A 25,401-nucleotide genomic window follows, 5' to 3' on the forward strand; every position below is an offset into this window, starting at 1 on the left:
TTAAATTGGAAAAGGTTTTTATTTTATTTTAAAACGAATAACCTTCCCCACATCTCTTAAAAACCACGAACACACCCTGGTAATTCCAATAATGAATGCATTTTTGGTAGAATATGACCTTTCACAGCTCCTGAATTAAATAAAATGTATATGGAGGATTTCCTGTTTTATTATAAATAGGTGTAGTTTACATCATCTTTATACATCAACGCACGTTTCATTCTCGTAGTGTCCTTCTTTAAAAGACAATGAGATTAATAATCAAGTATAGAGGCAGGTGATGTCCAACACGACCTTGAGGAAATGCACATTTAGCTTTCACACAACTTCTTCATAACAGGACTATCCGAAGGAGCATTGGTGAATATACTTCCTACCACGACATGTGTACCCCAGACCTGGTGGCGAATCACTTTACAGCATCCAAGGTCCTCAACTCTGAATCCAAGGTGACGATAACGTTCATCAGTCTCAAAGAGTGTATTATTAGTGTAAGGTCCAAAATACTAAAATAGAGAAAGGAAAAAAAAATAAAACAAAAAAAATAAAATAAACATCAGTGATAACCAAGAAGTTTCCTTGGTTTATGTAACTTATGGATGCACCGTGAAATTCTTAAACTAACAGGTTAAATGCCCATAGATTGTCTATTCCGGTCTGTAAAGTGGTTAAAATCACTTTTTGGCTATATCTTAAGTCAGATATTCCTAAGGACAGGTGCATTAGTCTTAAGTGGAAAGAGAGGACAAAATTATTACAATTAAATATAAAAACAAAATTCACTTCCGTATGATCAGCAAGCTATAACTATTTACAAATATTAAAAAGCCACAGAGTAAGTGACAAAACAGAACAAAGACATACATCAACTAATGAAAGGAATACTAGGAATACAAATGTATTCTGGTATAATTGTTTAGGCCCCCGCTGCTCCTCTGTGGAGTGAATTGGTGATCCGTAAGAGCACACTACACAAAATGACACTTTACCCTTAATTTTCAAAAGGTCTAATCTTATCATTGCTTGATTTATTCCTGTATATGAAATATAAAAAACAGGAAAAAAACGCACATAGAGTAGTAATGTTTAAGTCTAGTTTGTGACTTGGACTTAAAAAGGTTTCACTCACATGGTTTTGAGCCACTTAACATAAGCTGGCTCAAACTACAGGCATGGATAATATCAACACGTGGCCTCCACACACCAGGCTGCTCCCCCTCCGTAGTCCTTCCGTTATATTCAAGTATTCCAGGATGCAAGGGATTGAATAATTTTATTGGACACACTAAAAAAATTAGGGTAAAAACAAACACTGGGTATAAATAAATAAAAAGTCCACTGTGCAAATAGCAAAGACTTGACGCGTTTGGCCTGGGCCTTTATCAAAAGTCTAATCATCTTCCTCATTCCAAATCCTTTAAATATGTCCGGTTTTGGCGCCCTTTTTGGTTTTGGTGACAATTTTCTTTCTACTTCCGGTATCAGGGCTGCATCCTATGCCCTGATCTCCTTCCGATGTCACTTCCGGTTCACACGGTTTAGTGTCTGACACAATTCCGGTCCCTGCGTCATGATGTACTTCCGGTTCGGACGTACTTCCGGTTCGGACTGAAAGCTCTGCAAATTTGCCAGTACTAAAAATTTCCATTTCGGCACTAGACACTGGCAATACATATCCTTATACATATAGCAATAAATGTCCATTCTTTAATAAACATTCACACATTTATACTTAAGAATACATGTTTCCGAAGGCAGATCAGGCAGCGTGAAAGCAGAGGTGAGGCCAAGGTGAGCTGCTGCATGCTCACTCCCATCCCTCAGCCAGGACCCCAAACAAGCCATCCTCCTGAACACAAAGAGAGGCGGAGCCTAACAGCGGAGAGAAGCAGACGCACATCTTAGGAGCTCTGAACCAAACGAAACAAAATTAACACAAAGCCGACAGAAAATACCCCCAACACCCGTTAACCGACAGCGGAACACCCCTCAGCCCAGATGGGACGAAAGCACAAGAAGCAGATGCCGGATAAACCGGCCCCAGGGCTCACGATAGGGGAAATGTGGCGGCAGGCGTGCGGCCCGAGCGGATCCAATATGGCGGCGCTCCACGGAGGCTGCTCAGACTTTTCAGATGATTACTCCGAGGGAGCTGGAGATGAATACCTCCCAACCCCAGACCCAAAGCCGAAGGCAAAACCCAGCGGACCAAGGAAGGACCCAGACGCCGAACTGGTGACCACTGGGGTGTTAAAATCCCTGCTCGCAGACCTCCAAAAAAACATCCTCGCCGATGTCACTGCATTAAGGGGAGAGCTGCAGGGCCTGACAGGTCGCATTACAGCACTGGAGGCCTCTTCCCAAGAACAACAGAGTACCATCGCCTCACTGCGAAGCGACATACAGGACCTACGTGAACAAAATATACTATATGAAAGGCGCTTCGCAACCCAGGAAGACGCAAGACGGAGACTTAATATCAAGGTCAGAGGACTCCCAGAGGGGTTGCCGGAGACGGACCTACCACACATGGTCAAGCGCCTGCTTACCACCATTTTACCCACAGACCAAGCTAACGCCATAACACCCACAGAGCTCTTTCGAATTCCAAAACCGGCTGGGGCTCCAGAAATGGCCACAAGGGACACCATACTATCCTTTAAAAACGGGACTGACAAATCGAAGGTCCTCACGGCCGTCCGAGGCAAGGCCCCCATACAATTTGAAAATACCACACTAACCTTTTTTGCCGACCTGTCCAGTGGAACTCTGGCGTGGCGCAGGTCTCTTCGGCCTCTCACCTCCACACTCCAGCGCAACAACGTACCTTATCGCTGGCGACCCTCACACACGCTTCTGATACAACAGGGTGAAACGTCGCACCAAATCCACAGCATGCAGGAGGCAGCGGCCCTTCTACGAACCCTGGGTCTACCACAAGACTTACCCCCCCAAACAGGACCCGGTGCCCCTACCACCCCGAGCCACAATTGGGATCCAGCAAACATCGCTCCTTTCAGACCACGGAGCACCACACCGGTTACATATGCCTCAGTTACCACATAGATGGAGCCGAAGGGTGCACCCTCCAAGCTCCACAATACCACGACCGACAACCAGACACAGGCTATGGAACAAGCCTGGGGAGGGGGCAGAACCTGTTCCGACAAGTGACAGGGACCACCGAAAAGGACAACACAAATATGTTAAACTGAAGCCTAGCCAGGGCACCGGTTAACTTTCATTAACTTTCTCTAACTTTCTCACTTGGGGATGCAGCTGTAGGCCGCAGCAAACCGCTAAACAGGACCTCTAAATCAAGACGGCCGACCATCTTGACATGACAGCGTGAAAGCAAGTTCGTTCTGTTGAAATTTCACATTGTAGACTAATTTTTACCATAAGTAATAGATAGCCTTTTGAACTGTTAATATATGTCTTAGCTCAAGTTATATTGCCTACTATATAGCTACATAATCAACTATGCCTGTTACAAGCTCCAGGTTAGAATTGATGTACTAGAAATACCTGTCCAAGCCAGTTTACAGTTTGTACCCACTTTGGGTGATAACGCCTTTATTACATGTATATTGAGGCCATGCCGCTCAGTAGCATTAGTCGCTACATATCTAAAGCCGGCTAACCACAAGAGTACCATAGCTATAGACATCACCCTGCTCATACTTACTATGTTTTTTCCATTTTTAACGCAACAGAGTATATCCTATGTAAGGGCGACGTATAATAATCTTTAATATACAAATTATTACTTTTTGCTCTGAAGACATGCTGGAGGCCGTCTGTGACACACCATGCCCTTATGGCGATTGCCATATGCGCCCCCGCTTAAAGTGGCATCTATTTTGTTATGGTCTCTACTTGTAATGCACTTAAATCTTACGTCCATACCACTCACGATCCCCACATAAGATAATGAGCGCAGTTTGGCGTACACGCCTCTACTATAGAGTCTAGGGTTACACTTTGACTCAATGCCACCGCTGCGACAGAGTGAGAGGGCTCATGCCTAGCACTTACCCCTCTTACCTGCGAGATGGCGACATGTTCCATTCTTTTAACCTGTTGCACTATGGTACTAGCTAGCCCTACCTACACCCAGGCCCAACTAGTGAAGTTTTATACACGTTTAGCCTAACAGGAGGTACTCAAAAATTTATGTCAACCATATCCTAAAACAAAAGCTTAATGTTTTCACATGTACATGTTATATAAAAAAATGTGCACTGCCCAAAAAAAAAAAAAAAAACTTAAGCTACATTGTGTAAATCTCGCCTTTGCGTTAACTAACATAATTCATTTTTTTTTTTTTTTTTTTTTGCATGTTTACGCTCCAAGCCTTAAAGACAACTCACTAAGTCTACCTATTCTGTAAACGTACTATTTGTCTCTCTAACATGTATACATAGTGTTCTTGGTTTTTTTTGTTTGTTTGTTCTTTTTTTTTTTTTAAACTACTGCGAACCGTACTACTAGATTTTGCTTTATCAAAGCTTAATATGTATAGCCTCCCTAGTTAGTACCCACTTAAACTAACCCTAGCAACGGTTAACTCTTGTTATATTAACTCCTTAAAATTGTGCATGTCACATGTCACATGTTAATTGAAATGTCAATCTACTGTCTACGTTTTCTCTCAACAAAACCTAAAACTGTGCCGTTTATTCATATGCCATGTTTTGATTATTGTCTGTTACCGCTTACGTCTGCTATTGTGGCTGAGTAAGTCTATTGTTATACCTTGCACAACAGAAAATAAAGAATAAAAAAAAAAAAAGAATACATGTTTCCATTTATGATTAACAAACAAATTGTAGTCTAACAGGATGTGTATATATCTTAAGGCTTCATACACTAATAAATAACCATCTTAACATAGTTACCAGAGGGGAGCACATAAATCATTCCCTCTTAAAAGCAGCAATATTACCATAAATTTAGGGACAACAAAAACAAAAAAAAGGGGAGAGAAAAGGGGAAATTAATCTAACATAAAACCCAAAAAAGGAGTCAGATAAAACAGCATTGAAAGTAATAAATAATTAAAGTACTCTTTTGAAGATCAACCCATCCTTATATAGATAAAAGATTTTGAAATTAAATAAAAAAATAAAATAATTTTACATACTTCCTAAAAAAATACCTTCAAATAATATAAATAATGCACTAAATATTTTCTTTTTAGTACTGGCAAATTTGCAGAGCTTTCAGTCCGAACCAGAAGTACGTCCGAACCGAAAGTACGTCATGACGTGTGAACCGGAAGGAGATCAGGGCATAGGATGCAGCCCTGATACCGGAAGTAGAAGGAAAATTGGCGCCAAAACCAGACATATTTAAATGATTTGGAATGAGGAAGATGATTAGACTTTTGATAAAGGCCCAGGCCGAAACGCGTCAAGTCTTTGCTATTTGCATAGTGGACTTTTTATTTATTTATACCCAGTGTTTGTTTCTACCCCAATTTTTTAGCGTGTCCAATAAAATTGTTATTTCAATCCCTTGCATCCTGGAATACTTGAAAATAATGGGACTACGGAGGGGGAGCAGCCTGGTGTGTGGAGGCCACGTGTTGATATTATCCATGCCTGTAGTTTGAGCCAGCTTATGTTAAGTGGCTAAAAACCATGTGAGTGAAACCTTTTTAAGTCCAAGTCACAAACTAAACTTAAACGTTACTACTCTATGTGCGTTTTTTTCCTGTTTTTTATATTTCATATACAGGAATAAATCAAGCAATGATAAGATTATAGACCTTTTGAAAATTAAGGGTAAAGTGTCATTTTGTGTAGTGTGCTCTCACCAATTGTTTATTATTCACTTGTATGTGTCTGAGTGACTCACGTAGGTGATTGAAGCACCCTTGTTCTTTATCTGGTCTATTCTTAACCTTATAAAATAGAAATAGATCCAGAAACTAGGTGCAAATAGAAGTGTTCTATAGGTGAAAAGCTGCCACTCAAATTAGGCTCACCCTAATAAAGCCTAAGAGACAAGAGATAGGAAAGAAAGGGGAGGCTCACTATGGGGGATTTGCACCCTCCCCTTTCTTTCCCATTCTTAACCTTATATATTATCTATTTATTTTAGAATAGGTGATCCGGTCTCGCCACAGCTGGCCCCACGTCCATGGCTGTGATCATCAATCTTGATTGTCTTAGCCAATCCAAAGCTTTGCCATAGGAAAAAATTGGGAGGCTATTGTGCATGTGCAGCAAAACTCTACGTTATATCAATCAGCATCTCCTCAGAGATGCACGGAACCAATCCATCTCAATGGGAAACGTTCGGTTATTCTCCATCAGATACTTTAACTGAACCACTCTGAGCTGACTCGTGACAGAGAGTGCTCCTGTAGGTAGGATGGATCACTAAGCTCTGGAGCTTCCAGTGAGACTGCATGTAGCATACCAAAAGCAGGCCCTTTATTAGCACATTGTTTAGTGTTAAATGACCGATTACATTTTAATCTCTGAAATCTTGAACGGCTAATATAATTAAGTACTTTGATGACAGCTTTGACAACTCTATAAAAAAAAAAAAAAAAAGATTTAAATAGCTTCCACATTACAAAAGAGCAAAGTTATTATCACACTTTTTAGAAGTGTTTTAGCATTCAGTACTAGCAAAATCTGTCAAATATTTGCCATGACAGTATTCAACCCTGAAGCAGACTATTTCAAGGGAATGAAGGGCTGCTGAGGACAACACCCTGCAATATCATTTAAAGCATGTGTGCATCCCACCATGCACACATTTAAACAGACAGATTACACAATGGGTGTCTGGTTTCCTATAGTGTGGTGTCTACATTTTTAATTCAAACAATGAACTGTGCAGAACTGCCATAAGCATTTTAAAATCCAAGACATATAGCCATGCTCTTTATAGCCATCGCTGTTTTAGGGAAGGCTTCACATTTTGTAAATTCAATTCAAATATGAACATTGGGAAATAAAATGAAAATTCCACAAAGCAAATCTTTGGTAGGACTATCCATGGTCTAGAAATATTTGAAAAGACAGCTGGAACGTGAATTGTGATTTTGATGCAGAATAGTTGTAAAAATTCCCCCAGCTGTCACTTACTGCCAGTCCTGATGATGGGTCGATAAAGTCTGCCCAATACCCTTCTGCCCTCAAAGCATAGCAGATTTCTTTGGCACCATTTATGAACTGAAATCAAAAAATTGTATTAAAAGTAAATAAAATTTATTGATAACACAAAGGACATACTGAAAGGAATTTACAATACATGGAGTATAATGTTTTCAAAACAAATGTATCTTATTATTTTGTTAGTGTGTTATCAGCAATATAATTAATTTACTACATGTAGATGTCATTAGGAGGGCTAAAAGAAGAAACCAATTTTTTGTTTGTAAATATTTTTGAATAGCAATCGTCAAGTTCTGACACGAACATTCAGACAAAGTACAAATGTTGCAATCCATAATCAAAGCACGAAGCACTGTTTTGAAGTAATTGTAAGAACAAGAAACTTGAGGGGAGAGACTAATTTAAATTTGTACTAGAATCCATCTTGGAAAACAAACGTTCAATAGCAGGTATAAACAACTTGAGAATACATGAATTGGAATACCATTTATAGCATATTCAGATTGATGGGAGTGGCAATCGAACAGCAGATTCAGGGCTGAACAATTATGCCCGAATGAATTTTATTGTAAAACAAAGTGCTTTAACATATGGCTCTGTATACAAGCAGACATGGTTTTAGAGCCATTATATTTTACAGCACTGAGGCAAAGGACAAACAGGTTTACACACTAAAGTGAATAGTCGGGAATCAAAGTAAATTTAACAGGGATATCCACTGAAATGAGAGCCTTGTTGGGAATTCAAAATGTAATGGCAAAGTAGCTGAACTCATACTTCCAACAATCGGGAGCGGAGAATTAGGATGGAGAACCAGAGACCCTGAGAGGGCGTCACCAGTGACAACTTGCATGAGTGGCGTCGCCCATAACTGGCAGGCCCTCATGGAAAAGGGGTGGGCCTTCATACTGACAGTCTGCCTAATCGGCTCCCAGTCTTTAGACCATGCAGGGAGCGCTGCTTGTTCTGCATGTTCCTAGTGCCCACTGCACAGTACAAACGCTGTGTGACCTGGTGACACTTCTTTGGTGTCCCCAAACAGATACCAAAGGCAAGACTGCTGTGAGGCCTGTGAACTGGAAACGTAGCGGATTTGGGAAATTGCTTCCAGTTGGTCTATTTTGACTTTAAATTCACTTTGAATTCCTGAGTATTCTCATTTTAGTAAATAATCTTGTCTGTATATAACCCTGCACGCGCTACAGAGAAGAGCGCAACTTGCAATCAAAAACATGTGCTCAATCAAAATCCTTGGACATGCTCCCAGACTGTGGTTTTCTTTTACATTTGTTTAACAGAAAAGCATAATGAACCAAAAATTAGATCTTACAACAATCACAATATTTAGTGCCAGCTGAATAACTACCTGTCTTCGCTTACGCGGCTACTACACCCTTAATTAGATTTTCTGTTAGGTAGTATCAACTATCCGACATGCTCTGCTCTCTGCTATTGAGAAATCCCATTATGTAGACTCAGTTATCTAGAAGTGCTAACCACTTCATTGCTTCAGTTAAGCATTATCATATCAAAAAGGTAAACCGTGATCATGTCATCTGTACTGATGGAGTAAAGAAATGAAAAAATAAAACATTTCAAGATAAGAAAAAACTTCATCCTAACGTGTGAAAATTGCCCATAGACAGATAAAAGCCATAAACACGGATGGCACAGAGAGATGGGGACAATACAGGCACTGTACCAGTTTCATCTCATTGAAGCTGTTGTAGTGTTTGGAGTGCCCTGGCGCAGTCCTTACTGCCAGCATTAAACCGATTTTAATGCTAAATTAGGATTTATTCACTAAACATAGACTTAAAGCAAATGGTAATCCATATTGCAAAATTAAAAGGCCCAAATAGTTTATCTGGAAAAATGATCCAAACCTGCTGTGCACCGAGCTTGGCTAGTTTAGACTAAATTTTGCAATTCAGATTTCAATTTGCTCCAAAGTTTAGTGAATATCTTTCTATGTATATTTAGACGCTGGACCAAACTCCTTGGTTTTAGAAACCCAACCTCATACACACAGAATCCAAAACCCAATTTTTTGCTTGATATAGGATATATTCAGTTATTCACTACACTCCTGAATAGCAAAATCGAGACAAAAATAGCCAAATTGTGACTATGCCAGAGTTTTGCATTTAAGCTATTTTTACCTTGTTATTTCCACTTTGTTTAGTAAATAACCCGTTTTATGTAACCTTGAATATGCTGAAACTATTTTTTATGTGTGTGTAAAATATAGAGGTTGATACCGCAGTATGGCTCTTAAATACATGTCCTTGGTGTCTCTCCGTCTCTTTTTCCTGAGTCTAGATTGTTTCCCATCTCTCCAATGGGTAGAATACACCCTTTGATCTCAATATCTCAAACACATGGCAAGCAGGCTTGCCACCGTTAACCTTAGTACTGGGGGTTAGCTCTAACAAGCGAATGCCGAATTACATTATATTGAAACTGACAGGAAAATGCTCAACTCAGGACTACAACAATTAATGCATAATTAGACCACATTACAACCACAAAATCCAACAGACCAGAACAAACGCATGAGATAGGGTGCCGCCACAGAACAATGAAGGCTTGAGCTAAAGGCCTTGCTGATACTGCAAATTGTTTTCGGATGTAATAATTGCAAATTCTGCTGCATTGGTAGCCAGCCCAATAATCTGAACAGATCAGATGCAGTTTGCTTCATTCCGTGTCCAGTGGGGATGTAAAGGCTGTCTGCTTTTATTTTATAAAAATAATTGTTCTACACAGGGAAATGGTGACACCTAGTGGGAAATGTAGGAATGGCAATTCTCAAAACAAACTTGCATTCTCTGTCCTAAACACAATTAACATAAAAAGACACTATATGTCCCAGTAAGGAATACATGAAACAAGATAATTTGTAGGTCTGCCTCCCATCTAAGTACCCACACAGAAGACAACAACATAAACCTCTATTTGTAAAAACAAAAACAAATCCATTCTGCTACCACCTTTCTTCCACAATTGATAAACAGATATGTTCTCAAGCATCAAAGGCATACATTATTATTATTATTATTATTACTGGCATTTATAAAGCGCCAACAAATTCCGCAGCACTGTACAAATGGGAAAAAGACAAACACAATAAGAACAGACCGATACAACAGGAAGAGGGCCCTGCCCGTGAGCTTACAATCTAAAGGTTGAAATGGGGGTATGGGACAAAGAGGTAGCAGAGGAATTTGTATGTGATGGCAGAGAGAGTTAATGGTATAACTGCAGCAGCTGATAACATGTAAAGGTAATAGGGAGGTGATTGGTGTGGTTCCAAACAGCAGGAGATGCATGCTATACCGTTAGAAGGAACCAGGGTGGGCAGAGCCGAGTAAAATTAAATGGCCTTCATGTTGCAGGGATGGATGGTTTGGGTCTACAATAAGCCATAGTAAAACGGAAATAATGTTGTCATGGAAATATGGCAAGAACATATAGATCGTCTACTAAATGTAAAATAGATCACGTGACTATAAGACGCAATGTAAGCACCATGACTACTAATGCTTACATCAGTGGTTTCAAAACAAGGACTTTGGGTGCAGTCCTGACAGTTTATCTTAAATAAATCTCAGGCTATGTGGCAAAAATCAGAGTATATCCTGGCACCCTCTCTCAGGTTTTGACGTCATGAGAAAGTTTCGCCTTAGTTATGTGGCCACAATGTGCAGGCTGCATTCAGTGATGTCAAATTACTGCTAAACCCTTTCGGCACCACATAAGCCAGGTTACCTGGTACCATCAAGGACATAAAGGAGCACTATGTGGTCAGGAACACAAACATGTATTCCTGACCGTAAAGGGTTAAAAACCACCATCTAGCCACCCTGGTCCCTTCATGCCTCCCTAAATAAAGTATAATCTAACTTGTATTCAAGTCTGCAGCAGCATACTTTGTCCCAGTTTCCTTTAGACCTGCCCACTGCCATAAGGCAGAAGTGGTAGCCTGATCCAATCACAATGCTTCCCCATATGATTAACAGAGACTGACAAAGAGGCAGATCAGGGGCAGAGCCAGAACAACTCGACACAGCCCTGGCCAATCAGCATCTCCTCATAGAGGTGAATTTAATCAATGAATCTCTATGAGGAAAGTTCAATGTCTCCATGCAGAGGGTGGAGACACTGAATGTTTGGATGCATTTTAGGCAGCCATGACCCAGGAAGGATCTCCAACAGCCATCTGAGGAGTGGCCAGTGAAGTTATCACTAGGCGGTAATGTAAACACTGCATTTTCTCTGAAAAGACTGTTTACAGCAAAAAGCCTGATTGTAATGATTCTACTTACCAGAACAAATGCAATAAGCTGTAGTTGTTCTGGTGATTATAGTGTCCCTATAAGGAACAGAAAACAACTTTTTTTTTACAAGTAAAGGATGGGGGTAGAGAGAGATTTAAGACCATTAGATATATTTCTATCCTATTCGTAGACTTGCCTTTTCTAATAAAAGCTCCCTCTCGTTCTCCACTTCTTGGCTCCAGGTGGTCATATCGTTTGCCGTTTTTTGGGTTACAGTCATTACCATAAGATTATTGCTTGGGATCTCTGGAAACATTGATGCAAAATCTGTAACAAGACCAAATGTATCTTTAAAACCCAACTGCTTTCAGGCAACTCCCAAGAATTAGTCACAAGCAAAGATACTTCTTAACAGTGTTATGTGCCCTGACTTGTCTTTACATTATACTAGCCCTTACCTACATGTGGAGTATGTTACTGTACATAAACATCCTATAGTATTGGCGGTGCGAAGCAGCACACTTATGAATATGCATTGGTAGGATAATGACTACCTCCTCATTCAAGTTCAAAAGCATCAGTCATGTGAAAGCACTTTCTAAGAAATACAATTTTTTATGAGGTACAGTGCTTACCAAAAGCTGTATTTCATGTGCCATAATTTGAAAGAGGGCACAGCGTTTGTCTAGAACCGGCTACAATATATGAAGTGTAAAACACACATCTCTAGGTTACCAGTTAATAGATACACACTGTGCAAGCTACATGTAGTTAATGTGTCTTTACATTCAGGCAGCTGATATACTTGTAGAACAGATGCAGACCGCTATTTTGATGCTTGTTCTGGATGCACGCAAGATGAATTAACATTTACTGAACATGATGGAAACAAAACCATATTTAACATTTTAAGTTTAGCAGTTTGCCAGCACACTTGTATATATTTTCTTATTGCTGCCTCTGAAAGGAACCCTCCAAATCCTTTAACTACACCGATCAGCCACAACATTAAAACCACCTGCCCAATATCATGTAGGTCCCTCTCGTGCTGCCAAAACAGCTCTGATAGGTCAAGGCATGGACTCCACAAGACCCCTTATGCCCTGCAAGTTGCGTGGTGGGACCTACATAGATTGGATTTGTTGTTCCAACACATCGCACATCGATCGGATCGAGATCTAGAGAATTCGGAGGCCAAGGCAACACCTTGAACTCCTGGTCATGTTCCTCAAACCATTCCTGCAAATTGTCTGCAGTGTGCATTATCTTGCTAAAAAAGGAAACTGCCATCAGGGAACACCAATGCCATGAAGGGATGTTCATGATCTGCAACAATCTCTAGGTAACTGGTATGTGTCAAAGTAACATGATGAATGCCAGAACCCAAGGTTTCCCTGAAGAACACTGCGCAGATCACTGCCTTGGATGGCCTGCCTTGTTCACATAGTGCATCATGCTGCCATCTGTTACCCATGGTAAACAATGCAAACATGCCCAGCTATCCACCTGATCTAAAATAAAACGTGATTCATCAGATTAGGCAGCCTTCTGCTATTGCTCCAAGGTCCAGTTCCGACGCTTGCGTTCCCATTGAAGGCGCTTTCAGCAGTGGACATGGGTCATGGTCACTCCATTCTGTGGCCCCATAGGCAGCAATCTGACACCTTTCTATCATGGCCAGTTTTTCATCAATTTGAGCTACAGTAGCACTTTAGATACCACTGACTGCATACAGGACACACCCCACAAGACTTGCCATTTTGGAGATGCTCTAACCCAGTCGTCTAACCATCACTATTTGGATCTTGTTAAAGTCACTCAGAACCTTTTGCTGGTCCATTTTTCCTGCTTCCAACACATGAAATTCAAGAACTGACTGTTCACTTGCTGCCTTATATATATCCCACTCCTTGACGGGCAACACTGTAACGATGCAATTAATGTTATTCACTTTACCAGTCAGTGGTTTTAATGTTGTGACTGATCAGTGTACTTCTTGAGCTTGAAAAACAAATGTGAAAAAAGTCGCTCAATGTGAAGTTTACTGAAAAGTGTTATCAATTAACACGGTCCATTTTTTCACAATTTAGAAAAGTGCTATCTCAAGAGAAAGCTCATGTAGGCGTGATGGTCAGGTGTTCACATACGTTTGGATATATACAAGGAAAAATGACAGAGGTCTCTACAAGACTTTGTAAAGGCAGCATGGGAGCACAGTTTCAGACTGTAATATATTTGGACACGGAGTAGTCATAGCTGAAGAGATTTTATCAAGCTGGTGCAATTGTAAGCCAAAAAAAAAAAAAAAATGAAGACAGTTGAGCTCTTTACACAATGACCTACAGCCACTCTAAATATGAAGAAGTAGTATCTGCAAGATTTCCTGTGCCAGTTCGTTTGATACTAGCACTCATGTAAAACAAATCTTCTACATGTTTCAGGCAGATCAGCACTTATAGGATGCACAGATTTACATTCACTGACAAAATATTCACCTTTTTTAAGCAGCTCTGGGCAAGACTGCATAGCACATTCTACCTTAGCTTGCTCAAAATATGAGTCCATGCTGTTTATTTGTTGCTGTTGAGGTGAAGCTTCGTTACCCTGTGTGATGCCCAGGGGAAAAAAAAAAGTTAGATTTTTAGCCATTGCAATTCGTACACATTAAGTCTCCAACTAGGAGATATCAGTTTTAAAAACTACACATTTCCATTCTGATTTATGGGATCAGATATACACAATAAATGAGCATTTATAACTAGGGTTTCTACTAAGAAAAGCATATTTTGCTAAATCGGGTAGAATGTACGGTTATCATTCTTTGAGGACATTTCCACCAATAATTTCCAGAATAGAGAATACTCACAATAAAGATAAAATGTGAAGGCTCAATTTCGCAGCAACGTGTTGTATATTTATACAAACACAAAAATAAAACTTGTGACATTTGCTCCCTATGTACAATCATAAAACAAACACAGTGAGTCCATTCAAAGCATTCAGAACTCTCTAAATTAAAATTCGCATTGTAGAGTAGTGTGGCATGGAGCTACTCAGGATGGGGTATAACTCAGGCTTTGAGGTTCTTTATCAGAGTAAGCAGATGTTATTATAGTATATGTATTCCTGACACTATAGTGCTGGAGTATATAGTTGATCTACGGCTCCCCCCTCAGAGTGGAGTTTTTAGTCACCTCTTCTAAATCACTGCACAAATCTTGATGAGATCAGACAATCCAATGCATTCACTATATACCATCTCTGTGGCTGGGTGCAAGGGAGAGCAAGTTAAATACTTACCTGAACCTGTCCCTCGTGCCCATCACCGAGCTCTTGCTGCCAGTCCTCTTCAGTTTCTGACACCTCATCTTCTAGGAGCCCACGTCTGTGTTATACTCTCATGCACGCACAAGATTACAAGACAGAGGCCTTTTTCCTCTAGTGACAGCTTGGGGGCTTGACAAAAAGGCATCTCCGCCTTTTTGTCAAGCTTACGAATACAAAGTCAAAGTAGTCCATCTATTGAATGCGTTGGTATTTCACTGAAATTCTAACAGACAATGTGAGTATTCCATAAAGATTTTAACACTGCGGCCACCTAATAGAACAGGGCAAATAATTTGCATGTTACCTTTCTTATATACTTACCTACACAACTGGTAGAATGATACATCAAATGATATCTCCATAGGGGTATTGTGTGGATCGTAAGGTTAAACTTGATCTTACCTGGAACTCATTTACAAACTGTGCCATTACGAACTCGTGTCTTTCACTGGGTGCAGGCTCAGACAAAAGATCAGGTAGATTTCTATGACCTGGAACTCTTCTTTGAGCGTCTACTCCATTCACATGTGCATCAAACCCTACATTACCAGGAAGCTGAAATCTTTGGTCTTGAGGTCCAAAGGGTCCCATTGCCTCATCCGGCCATACTGTTCTAGGAACTGGGGAGAAACCGTATATATAATAACTGATCACAAAGGCGGCATAGCTACATCTTAGGTATGGAAGTTAGACTCCTCAAAATGACAAAAGTAACAATTCCCTCTCCCTGCCAAAAACACAACAAAAATGGAATATACACACGCACAACGATTTGGTTAATATGAGAAACATTTTCTCCCTCAGCATAAACTGAATATAGGTTTGCACACATGGTTAGTTTTTGACTATATAGGGGTCTAAAACTAAAATATTTACTAAATATTGAGGTGAACTGAAAACTCAAATGCAAAAATGTAGCAAAAAAATAAAAATGTAGATTTGGAAAAAATTTCCAACATCCCTCTAGTCATAGTTTGTCTAGTTTATGCTTTTCTGGATTCATTACAATTCTGAGAATAAACTACCCTTTTCTTACATTAAGATGACCTTTTAAAATTGTCATGTCTACGATCCATTCTAAAAAAAAATTAAAAATGGTGTATAGATTTCTTAGGAGTTATGGCTTCCAGTGCAGCATTTGACATTTGTTTGTGTTGTCGATTGTTTCTCTAAATGTTGAATGGTTCATTTCTTTTAGAGAACATGGATCTGCACTTAGCAGCTATTTTGTTTTTTTAACATACATTTAGCCATCTATAAAGAGCAATTATTCTTCTAATATCAATTAGAAGAAATATTCCACAGGTTACCATGGCGTTTTCTCAAGAATGAGAACACTCTGCATATAAATGCCAATACATGAAATATGGTGTATGGAAAATGTACAATATAAAGCAGCCCTGTATTTTTTTTATTTATAGGACATGGTTCTCCTTGCCTTATGCTCCTTCTATCGTAATTATTATAATCTGACCATTTTCTATTATTTATAATCTTTTCTTCCTTGTGCCGGGTCTCAATATCAATAATTTTGTTCTCCTCTGTCCATGATGTCTGATGTTTGCCCTACGGTTTACTGATTGATTGTGGGTAAATTTGATTGGCAACTGAAACTTGCTTAAGCTCTGCCCACTGTCAAGTTTTGTCAATTGGTCATTATTTTATGAAAACTAGAGTACTCGGGGAAAACAAAGTAAAAACAAAATCAGACATAGTAAGTTATATAAGAAGACTAGAAGTTTATTTTTGGTAACAATGCCCATATTAAGTACACAGTCAATGCAAATAAATAAATAAAAAGCACATGGAGCACAACATCAAACCTTTACTTTATTAGTAAAAAAGCTTAAATACTTACCGGTATTTTAACTTTTCTTCTGCAAAACATAACCTGATATTGTAGTAACCAGAACACTCATTTAAAACATTTACAAAGTGGTTATTTTTTAGAGTAAATTACGCCTTACGTATATCGGGGGGAGTAGCAGCTACGAAAGGCTCATCAGAACCAGAGGATCCAGCAGCAGAGAAAGTTCGGCCAATCTGAACTCTCCTAATCAGAGAACAGAACCCGGGGAGATAAGTCACCAATCTAGCTCTGCTACAGAGCGCCTAAAAAAAAACAAACCTCAATGAATGAAATACTGAATGCTTGATTTGATAATATTAAAAGGCTTTACAGTGAGATCTAAATCAATAGTAAATCACAGAACTGAAGTTGTGTTTCCATTATTTTTGCAATAAGTATTACTACTACTTCTATAAGGAGAATGGTCTGTTTTATCAAATACCTACCTTAGAATCAAAGACTACTTAGTCTTAATTTAAATACATTTTTAACAATTTTATAGTGACATGGAGTATTTCAAACAAGGATTTTTGAAGAGTTGGGGCTACTCTAAGTTACAAAGGTTGAATGGATGTCAAGGATTCTTGAATGTGGAGAGACAGCCATTAAAGGAACACTATAGTCAGGAACACCAACATGTATTCCTGACCCTATAGTGCTAAACCCACCATTAAAAGCAATTAAAACTCACCTTATTTCCAGTGCTGCGCATGTCAGCCGGCGCTGGCTCTGCCCCCTTGGTGACATCAGAATTGCCGAATTTTAGCCAATCCAATGCTTTCCCATGAGGAAAGTATTGGATTGGATAAAAATCGGCAAGGGGCGGGGCTTCACCGTTTTGGCCAATCAGCACCTCCTTATAGAGATGCATTGAATCAATGCATCTATATGAGGAAAATTTAGCGTCCGCACGCTGAATGGCAGAGCTGCCTACTGTGTGCAGCACTAAGCACCTCCAGTTGCCATCAGAGGAGTAGAAGTAAACACTGCCTTTTCTCTGAGGCATGAAACAATGGGAGTCTGATTTTGACATCAAATCACAGGTTATCAATGCAGGATTTTTCCCAGAAGGCTAAATCTGTATTAGGTGTGACATGGGCCATTAATAAAAACAGCACTGCCCAAGACCATCCCAGTCCTTGTTGCTGGATATCCCATGTCTGAATGGAAAGACAATGGCTAAATATAAAGTTTGTAAAGTGCGGCCTATTTTCTTTTGAGACCCACAGATCACTATTTGAAATTTAAACATTTGGGCAATTATTGCAGCAGCATAACACATTTTCAAATAATACAGTTTCAAACACCAATATCAATTCTGAGGGGTAGAAATAAATATATGTATTTTCATAGATAAATTTATTTCTGGCTTGCAACAGAGAGGGCTTTCAGAGATGTCCATTTGTCAAAAAACGGCCAGTTTTAACAAACGGTTACGATTGTTTTGTAAATGTTATTTCTAATTAAGATAAAGACGCTGTTTTCCATCAATGGAAAGGTTTTGTTTCAGCAGATTAATAAGGTCCTTAGGAATGTTAATTAGTGCGATTTGAGTCTTTGTAATATGTACAGGAACACTCCAAGCAGCGTAACTACTACAGTCTGTTATAGTAGTTATGGTGCAAGGAGAGCCCTGGTGCTCTTAGTGTAATTTGCCAAACTATTTTTTTTTACAGTTTGACAACTAACCCGGGTCACTCGGGCACAGCAGTAAGTCTTCGCCTGCCTCTATAGATTAAAGTAGAAGATATAGAATCACGCTCATTGGCTGAGAGCACTGAGCTGCACGTGGGCCCATACTGGATGCAATCATGTAATGGCAGTGTGACCAAGCAATCACCATCAACCAAAGACTGATACTGTATCAAGTCTGTGTTTTCCAGAGGCTGTAGTCACATCATTTGTGGCACCATTGCGGTCAGTATTTGTCTCTATATCACAGATCTTGTCTGTCTTTTTGAGCTACAGTTTACATTTATTTTTATCGGGGTGATTGTTCTGCCTATTTTTAAACTTAAAATTCATTTATTTAAAGGTGTATTTATTTTTATTCTGACATCTGTTCAGAATTGCTTTAGCGGTTATAAAACACTTGCACAGTTATTTCAAACGCAAGTACAAAATAGCCAAACTGATAAAATGATCAATTTTAAAGATATACTGTCTCATCGCCGTGACCACAAATTAAAGGGAAACTCCAGTGCCAGAAAAACGATCCGTTTTTCTGGCACTGGATGGTCCCTCTCCCTCCCACCCACCAATCCCCGGTTACTGAAGGGGTGAAAACCCCTTCAGTCACTTACCTGGGACAGCGGCGATGTCCCTCGCCGCTGTCTCCGCCTCCGCGACGCTCCTCCTAGTGATTACGTCGGCCGGTGGGCGAGACTAATCTCGCTCACCGGCCGAGGAGACCTAATGCGCATGCGCGGAAATGCCGCGCATGCGCATTACGTCTCCCCATAGGAAAGCATTGAAAAATAATTTCAATGCTTTCCTATGGGGTTTTGAGCGACGCTGGAGGTCCTCACACAGCGTGAGGACGTCCAGCGACGCTCTAGCACAGGAAACCTGTGCTAGAAACTAGGAAGTGACCTCTAGTGGCTGTCTAATAGACAGCCACTAGAGGTGGAGTTAACCCTGCAATGTAAATATTGCAGTTTATGAAAAACTGCAATAATGACACTTGCAGGGTTAAGGGTAGTGGGAGTTGGCACCCAGACCACTCCAATGAGCAGAAGTGGTCTGGGTGCCTGGAGTGTCCCTTTAACCCCTAAAGGAAACAGAAGTTTTCTGTCATGCTCGCCTTTTACTTCGGAAGCTGTGTCCTTAAGAGGTAAATATATTTTACAATCCCTCACACAGACTGTCCTCTATCTCCAATTCACAGTTGATGATGTGTTTTAACTCTTCAAAACCATTTTTAATTAGCAACCAGCATGCTGTGTTAGACAAGAATCATCTGCAGTACTGCAAATAGCAAAGATAGAAAGATATCAAAAGTGCCAGGCAACAATGGTACACAAAACATGGCACCTAACCTTTCAGAGTATTAAATATGGGGCAAATGTTTTGAATAGGTTTTTTTTTTTTTTTTTTTTTAAATGCTTTGATTACAAGGGGAAAAAAATGGCTAGAATTTCCAGAAAACAGACAAAAAGACAGTACATTCTTTGGTGCATTTTATTGTGTTTAGACAATCCCATGCCTGTCTGATTTCTGTATTCAACCAATCCATAAACATCACATCAGATTCAGCCAACTCTTTGCTATGAGGTGAACCGTGTGATGTACTCAGACAACAGTGACAATAATGGAGCTGAGTCTAACATGTCAAGTCTCCATCAGTTACTGTTAAATGGATTGTAAGAAGCAAATATTCTAAAAAGGATCAATTACTCAGGATGTGGGACACCGACCACAATTAATATATTATTTACTCACAGACAGCTAAAATATCAATATCAAGTAATTCTATTGCACAGGCACAGCAATCCATAATGCTTTGAGCTCCAAGATCCATGGCTAGGGATACCAACCACTGCTTTGAACAGGGCTCAATATTTCCTCCACTAGCCATTGGCAAGTGATAGTTCAGCCCTGGTGAGTGTGGCACGGACCCTAAGGCATGCAGTGATCAGTGACTGTTAGGCCTGTGTAATGGCATAGGACTTGAAATTATGAGTCCTGCTTTTGATATATACCATAATGGGAACACTGCTACTTCATAATACACTCTGATCATAAGATATATAAACCAGGTGACAAAAACAAAACTGGTTTGTTGATGAAGATTGGTCAAAGGTCCTTGTCAGATGTATTCTGCTGCTTTGTTGGTGTAATAAAATCAGCAGTTATACTGTCTGGGCAGTGTGCAGAGTCTACTTGTAGAGGTCATATATATTTTACACACCTGTCACGTGCCACTGCAGGCCACTTTTCCAGAAGAATCCTTCATGAACAGGACTTCCCTATGGTAAAACTGACCTGTAACCTGATGGTTCTAACAAGGTTTAGGGCAAAAATGGACAAAGTGGAAAAACTCTAAGTAAGCTATGCTTTGAATTCACCTACTCTAGCCTCACATTTGAAATTCACTTTGTATTCACTGTCAATTGTCACTTAAGTGAATAACCCTGTTGCGATTTACACTTAAAGGGACACTGTAGGCACCCTGACCACTTCAGCTCATTGAAGTGATCTGGGGACAGTGTCCCTATTGCCCTTAGTGCAGCAATGTTAAACATTGCATTTCCAGAGAAACTGCAATGTTTACATTGAAGCTCTAAGTCTGCCCCCAGTGGCTATCTACCAGACAGCCACTAGAGGGTTTCTTCAATCGAAATGGACCATTGGTCCGGTATTAGGGATCGACTGATATTGATTTTTTTAGAGCAGATACCGATAATCCAAGAACTTTCAGGCCGATAGCCGATAACTTACCGATACTCTGTACATTTACCGTTTCGAAAAAATAAACAATTTCTACACAAATCTACTGTTAACTGAACATGTTTATTATTGTATTTATTTGTTCGCATTTATTAAGGTAAGTGCACAAAACATACATGCCAGTTAGAAGTTTTTATGTTTTCAAGAATATATGTGTTCGTGGTGGATGCAGTGAGAGTATTTGATTAGTGAATGCAGTGTGTGTTTGTTTGTGTAGTGGATGCAGTATGTGTGGGGTAGGAATCTGTGGAGCCTATTTATTTTATAAATTAAGATATTTTACATAATTATTACATAAAAAATAAATTTAAAAAAATTCATTTTATTCCCTAGCCACAGGTACATAGGGCATTACACTCCCTAGTGGAGAGTAAGGGGTGCCGTGTGTTGAGTGCAGTGTGTGTGTATGAGGAGCATTGTGTATTGGGCAATGTGTATGGGGGGGGCAGTGTGTGTATAAGAGGGGGCAGTGTTTGTGTGTGGGGGGACAGTGTTTGTGTGAGGGGGCAGTGCATGAATATGTAGGGTGTTATTGTGTGTGTGTGGTAGGGAGGGACGCAGATCAAAGCAACTATAACTTTTCTTCTATGTTGTTTTTAAAAACAAATATATTGTATATCCCCCCCCCCCCACCTGTGGCCTGGGAGGGGGACACATTGCTTTCCATCCCTGGTGGTCCCAGTGGTAAGAGTGAACTCCAGCCTGCAGCAACATTCCAAACTCGCAATAGGAGAACCTGACGGAGCTGCAGGTAAGAGCTCCCCCAGGTCCTCTCTCCCTCTCCTGCCGGCTGCCAGCAGAGTGCCTGCGGGCCAGGGAGGGAAATCACTGATCTTCCCTCACCCCCTGTCTGCATTATTGGCAATATCTGTATTTTTATAGGCAGATATCGATATTGCTGAAAATGCAGAATATCGGCCAGACTGATAAACGACCGATCCCTACTCGGTATCTGACGCTGGATGTCCTCACGCTCTGCATGAGGACCTCCAGCGTCAGGTTTTCCCCATAGTAAAGCATTGATTCGATGCTTTCCGATGGGTAGGTCTAATTATGTGCATTAGAGCCCACTAGTGGAGTGACACCGGTGCTGGGTTCAGATAAGTAAATAAAGTGTTTTGGTCTTTTGCACAAAGCAATTAAATGTGGGGTAAATTAAATGTAAAACCAAAAGGTTTGCTAGTTTACGTTCTATATAATTTCAGACAGTTTATGTCAGTCATTTTGTGGGTTCAGTCCCGCTTCGTATTCTCTCTCATTATCAACAATATAACAGGGACACAATTACTTGCACATAAAACTTAGAAGGTTTGAAGTGAAGAGACAGTGGCCCTGAGAACACCAAATAGCAGCACAGAAACACATCTACTGGCTTGTTTGAGGTATGAACCAACATTTTTTAGGTTTAAAAATTGACTCTTCTCGTGTCTCAAATCTAAAAATACTAAATACACATGTAGAAGGTATACAAGGAACAGTAGACAAAAGCATCTCTACTCCTACACATATCTACCCCCTATATTCTATAAATAGTCTTAAAACCTGCATTAGAAAACATGTATTCATTATGTACTATTACATGAATAAAGTGCAAAGTGATCACTCACATTAGCCATTATTGTTGTAATATTCCAGTGTAATACCTGTACCTGAAATATAAAAAGAAAACCCAGCAAAGTATTAAACAGATGACATTTTGTTTCAGAATCTAAAAACTCGTTCTAAGCCATGAATCTTGAAATTTTGGTAAATTCAAACCCACTGAATGGCTATGGCATATTGGCAGGAAATCCGAGAAGTTTCATAAACATCAATATACAACTACAACACTTATGGCACCTTTGATCAAGTGTAAAGACAATATTACTATTGAGTGCTAACTGCTCTTCTTTGCCCATAAACTTTATATAATTAATCACTTTGCTGATTTAACAGACGATCAGGAATCATGCATTTCTTAAATTTGTGTGATTTTGCATATTGTACAGTTTAAAATAGAACATACCACAATATACAAACAGTTAATACCATTATTCGTTAACACTGAAATGTTGAGGAACGGACACAAAAAAACATTTTAATTCAGGATAGGTGAATTAGAAAAAAATTCTACCAACTGTTTTTATTTCATCTTGGATATTTGAACATGAGGTTTGAAATTTCCTTGTCAACTCATGATTCAGTAAAAACAATCCCACAATACATACCTGTGGTTTATTCACAAAACACCAGCAGGGTTATTCATTAAAGGAACACAAACATGTATTCATGACTCTATAGTGTTAAAACCTCACTAAATATAGTAAAACCTTACCTTTATTCCAGTTTGCTGTTGCTGGCTCTGCCCCTGATCTACCTCCTCAGAAGTGATGATTTTAGCTGATCACAATGCTTTCCTATAGGAAAGCATTGGATTGGCTGAGATTGTCAATTCTAATGATGTCAGCCAAGGAGGCAGGTGGAGCCAAACGCCACCCTGGCCAATCAGCATTTCCTAATTGATTCAATGCATCTCTATGAGGGGCGTTCAGTGTATCCATGCAGAGGGTGGAGACACTGAATGTCAGTGCTGTACGTCAACTGGAGGTGTCCCTAGACCAGGCACAGGCAACCTTTGGCACTCCATATGTTTTGGACTACACCTCCCATGATGCTTTGCCAGCATTATGGGTGTCAGAGCATTATGTGGGATGTCATCCACAACATATGGAGTGCCGATGGTCGCCTACCCCTGCCCTAGGCTGTAATGTAAACACTGCCTTTTCTCTGATAAGACAGTGTTTACAGCAAAAAGCCTGCAGGGACTGACTATACTCACCAGAACAACTACATTAAACTGTAGTTCTGGCGACTATAGTGTACCTTTAAATTCTGAATTGCTGGGGAGTGAGAATGAATATCACATTTTAGGCCAAACAAAAATCACTTACATCTGAAATCCAATCCAATCATTACTCTAGTGACTAATCCTGCTAATTATAGCGACTTGATGCATAATTTTGACAAGCAATGCTGATTTGTAAAAAAATTATCCAACTCTGTTTTAAGTTGTTATATATATATATATATATATATATATATATATATCCCACCTACCTGCCCCTCACACTCTCTCTCCCACCTAGATGCTCTGCCCCTCATTTACTCTCTCCCACCTAGATGCTCTGCCCCTCACTCACTCACCTGCACTACCTTAACTCTCTCCCACCCACCTGGCCATCATTCTCTCCCCAACCCACCCTGTGCTTCACTCACTCTCTCTCCCACCCACCTGCTCTGTGCCTCACTCACTCTCGCTTTCTTACCAGTCCTGTGCCTCTATTTATCTCTCTCCCTCTCCTAGCTACCCTGTGCTTGTCTCTTTCCCCTCTCCCTGCCAGCCCTATGCCTCCATCTCTCACTCTCTCCCCTGCTTGTCAGTCCTGTACCTCTCTCTCAACCCTGTGCCTCCATCTCTCTCTCACAGTCAGTTATGTGCCTCCACCTCTCACTCACTGTGTGGCCTGTGCCTCTCTGTCTGTCTGCCCTGTGTGTGTGTGTCTCTCTCTCTCACACACACACACTCAGTCAGTCTGCCCTGTGCCTCTCTCTCTGTCTGTCCTGTGCCCCCTCTCCCTCTCTCTCTCTCTCTCTCTCTCTCTCTCTCTCTCTCTCTCTCTCTCTCTCTCTCTCTCTCCCTGCCCTGTGCCTCCATCACTCACTCTCTGTCTGCCTTGTACCTCCGGGGGGTAGCAGAGACCCACCGTCCGTGTCCTTCTGTTTTCAGGTTCACTCTGTCGCTGAATGATGACACTTCTCCTCTGATTGGCTGAGACCGCGCCATCCCGCCCACCCATGTAACGCCGCCGCTGATTGGCGCTAAGGAAGGGTTGGTAGTGAATCCATCACGAGAAGATTTAATTGGTCAAAGGAAAGCTGACTGACAGCCAGCCGAACCAATCATCTTCATCCTGCTGGTATGCCTACAAAGTCTATCAAATCGATAATGATACATTATACAGTGACACAGTGACCAGTCACCAGCCAGGAACTTATCCTTATACTTTATTTCCTGATTTATGAATGTTAACACAAACAGCCAGTATCTGACGTCACTGCACCTGTAAACTACATCTCCCGTGATGCTCTGCCTCAAGCATTGTTAGCGTCAGTGCCAGATTCCAGGAATGTTTTATTTAATGATCATCTTTCTTATAATATATATATATTCTATAAAGTTGTGAAAATAACTGTATTTGTTTATTAATCCCTCTTACTAAATTATCAACAACCTTTTTTTAATATCAGCAAAGTTACATCTAAGCAAAAAATCACATAAACAATACATGTAAATAAAGCCTCATCCTGTGTGAATGGTCAA

At 40.2% G+C, this 25,401-nt stretch overlaps 1 protein-coding gene across 2 annotated transcripts; it reads right to left on the reverse strand.

Annotated features, from left to right (window-relative positions):
• On the reverse strand, nucleotides 1–24,828 carry MMADHC (metabolism of cobalamin associated D). Of its 2 annotated transcripts, none has more exons than XM_063429416.1 (8): nucleotides 24,785–24,828; nucleotides 22,649–22,690; nucleotides 16,711–16,855; nucleotides 15,146–15,363; nucleotides 13,912–14,020; nucleotides 11,613–11,743; nucleotides 7,107–7,193; nucleotides 1–506 (listed from the first exon to the last, which is right to left on the reverse strand). In XM_063429416.1, exons 2-8 carry the CDS (start codon nucleotides 22,655–22,657, stop codon nucleotides 312–314), a joined length of 894 nt encoding a protein of 297 aa, XP_063285486.1. In that variant the 5' UTR covers nucleotides 22,658–22,690; nucleotides 24,785–24,828; the 3' UTR covers nucleotides 1–311. The 2 variants fall into 2 exon arrangements, with proteins under 2 accessions (XP_063285486.1, XP_063285487.1); XM_063429417.1 differs by having other exon boundaries at nucleotides 24,761–24,811.
• Nucleotides 24,829–25,401: the final 573 nt, after the last annotated feature.

This window comes from Pelobates fuscus, chromosome 8 (assembly GCF_036172605.1).
Source record: "Pelobates fuscus isolate aPelFus1 chromosome 8, aPelFus1.pri, whole genome shotgun sequence".
Taxonomy (NCBI): domain Eukaryota; kingdom Metazoa; phylum Chordata; class Amphibia; order Anura; family Pelobatidae; genus Pelobates; species Pelobates fuscus.

What these genes read in the sequence shown, in the direction of transcription:
- MMADHC (XM_063429416.1), bottom strand. An exon ending in AGTTTGTAAATGAGTTCCAG is followed by an intron (nt 14,021 to 15,145) that starts GTAAGATCAAGT and finishes GGCATCACACAG; the next exon opens with GGTAACGAAGCTTCACCTCA. An exon ending in GGGAGCTTTTATTAGAAAAG is followed by an intron (nt 7,194 to 11,612) that starts GCAAGTCTACGA and finishes TTTTGATTTCAG; the next exon opens with TTCATAAATGGTGCCAAAGA.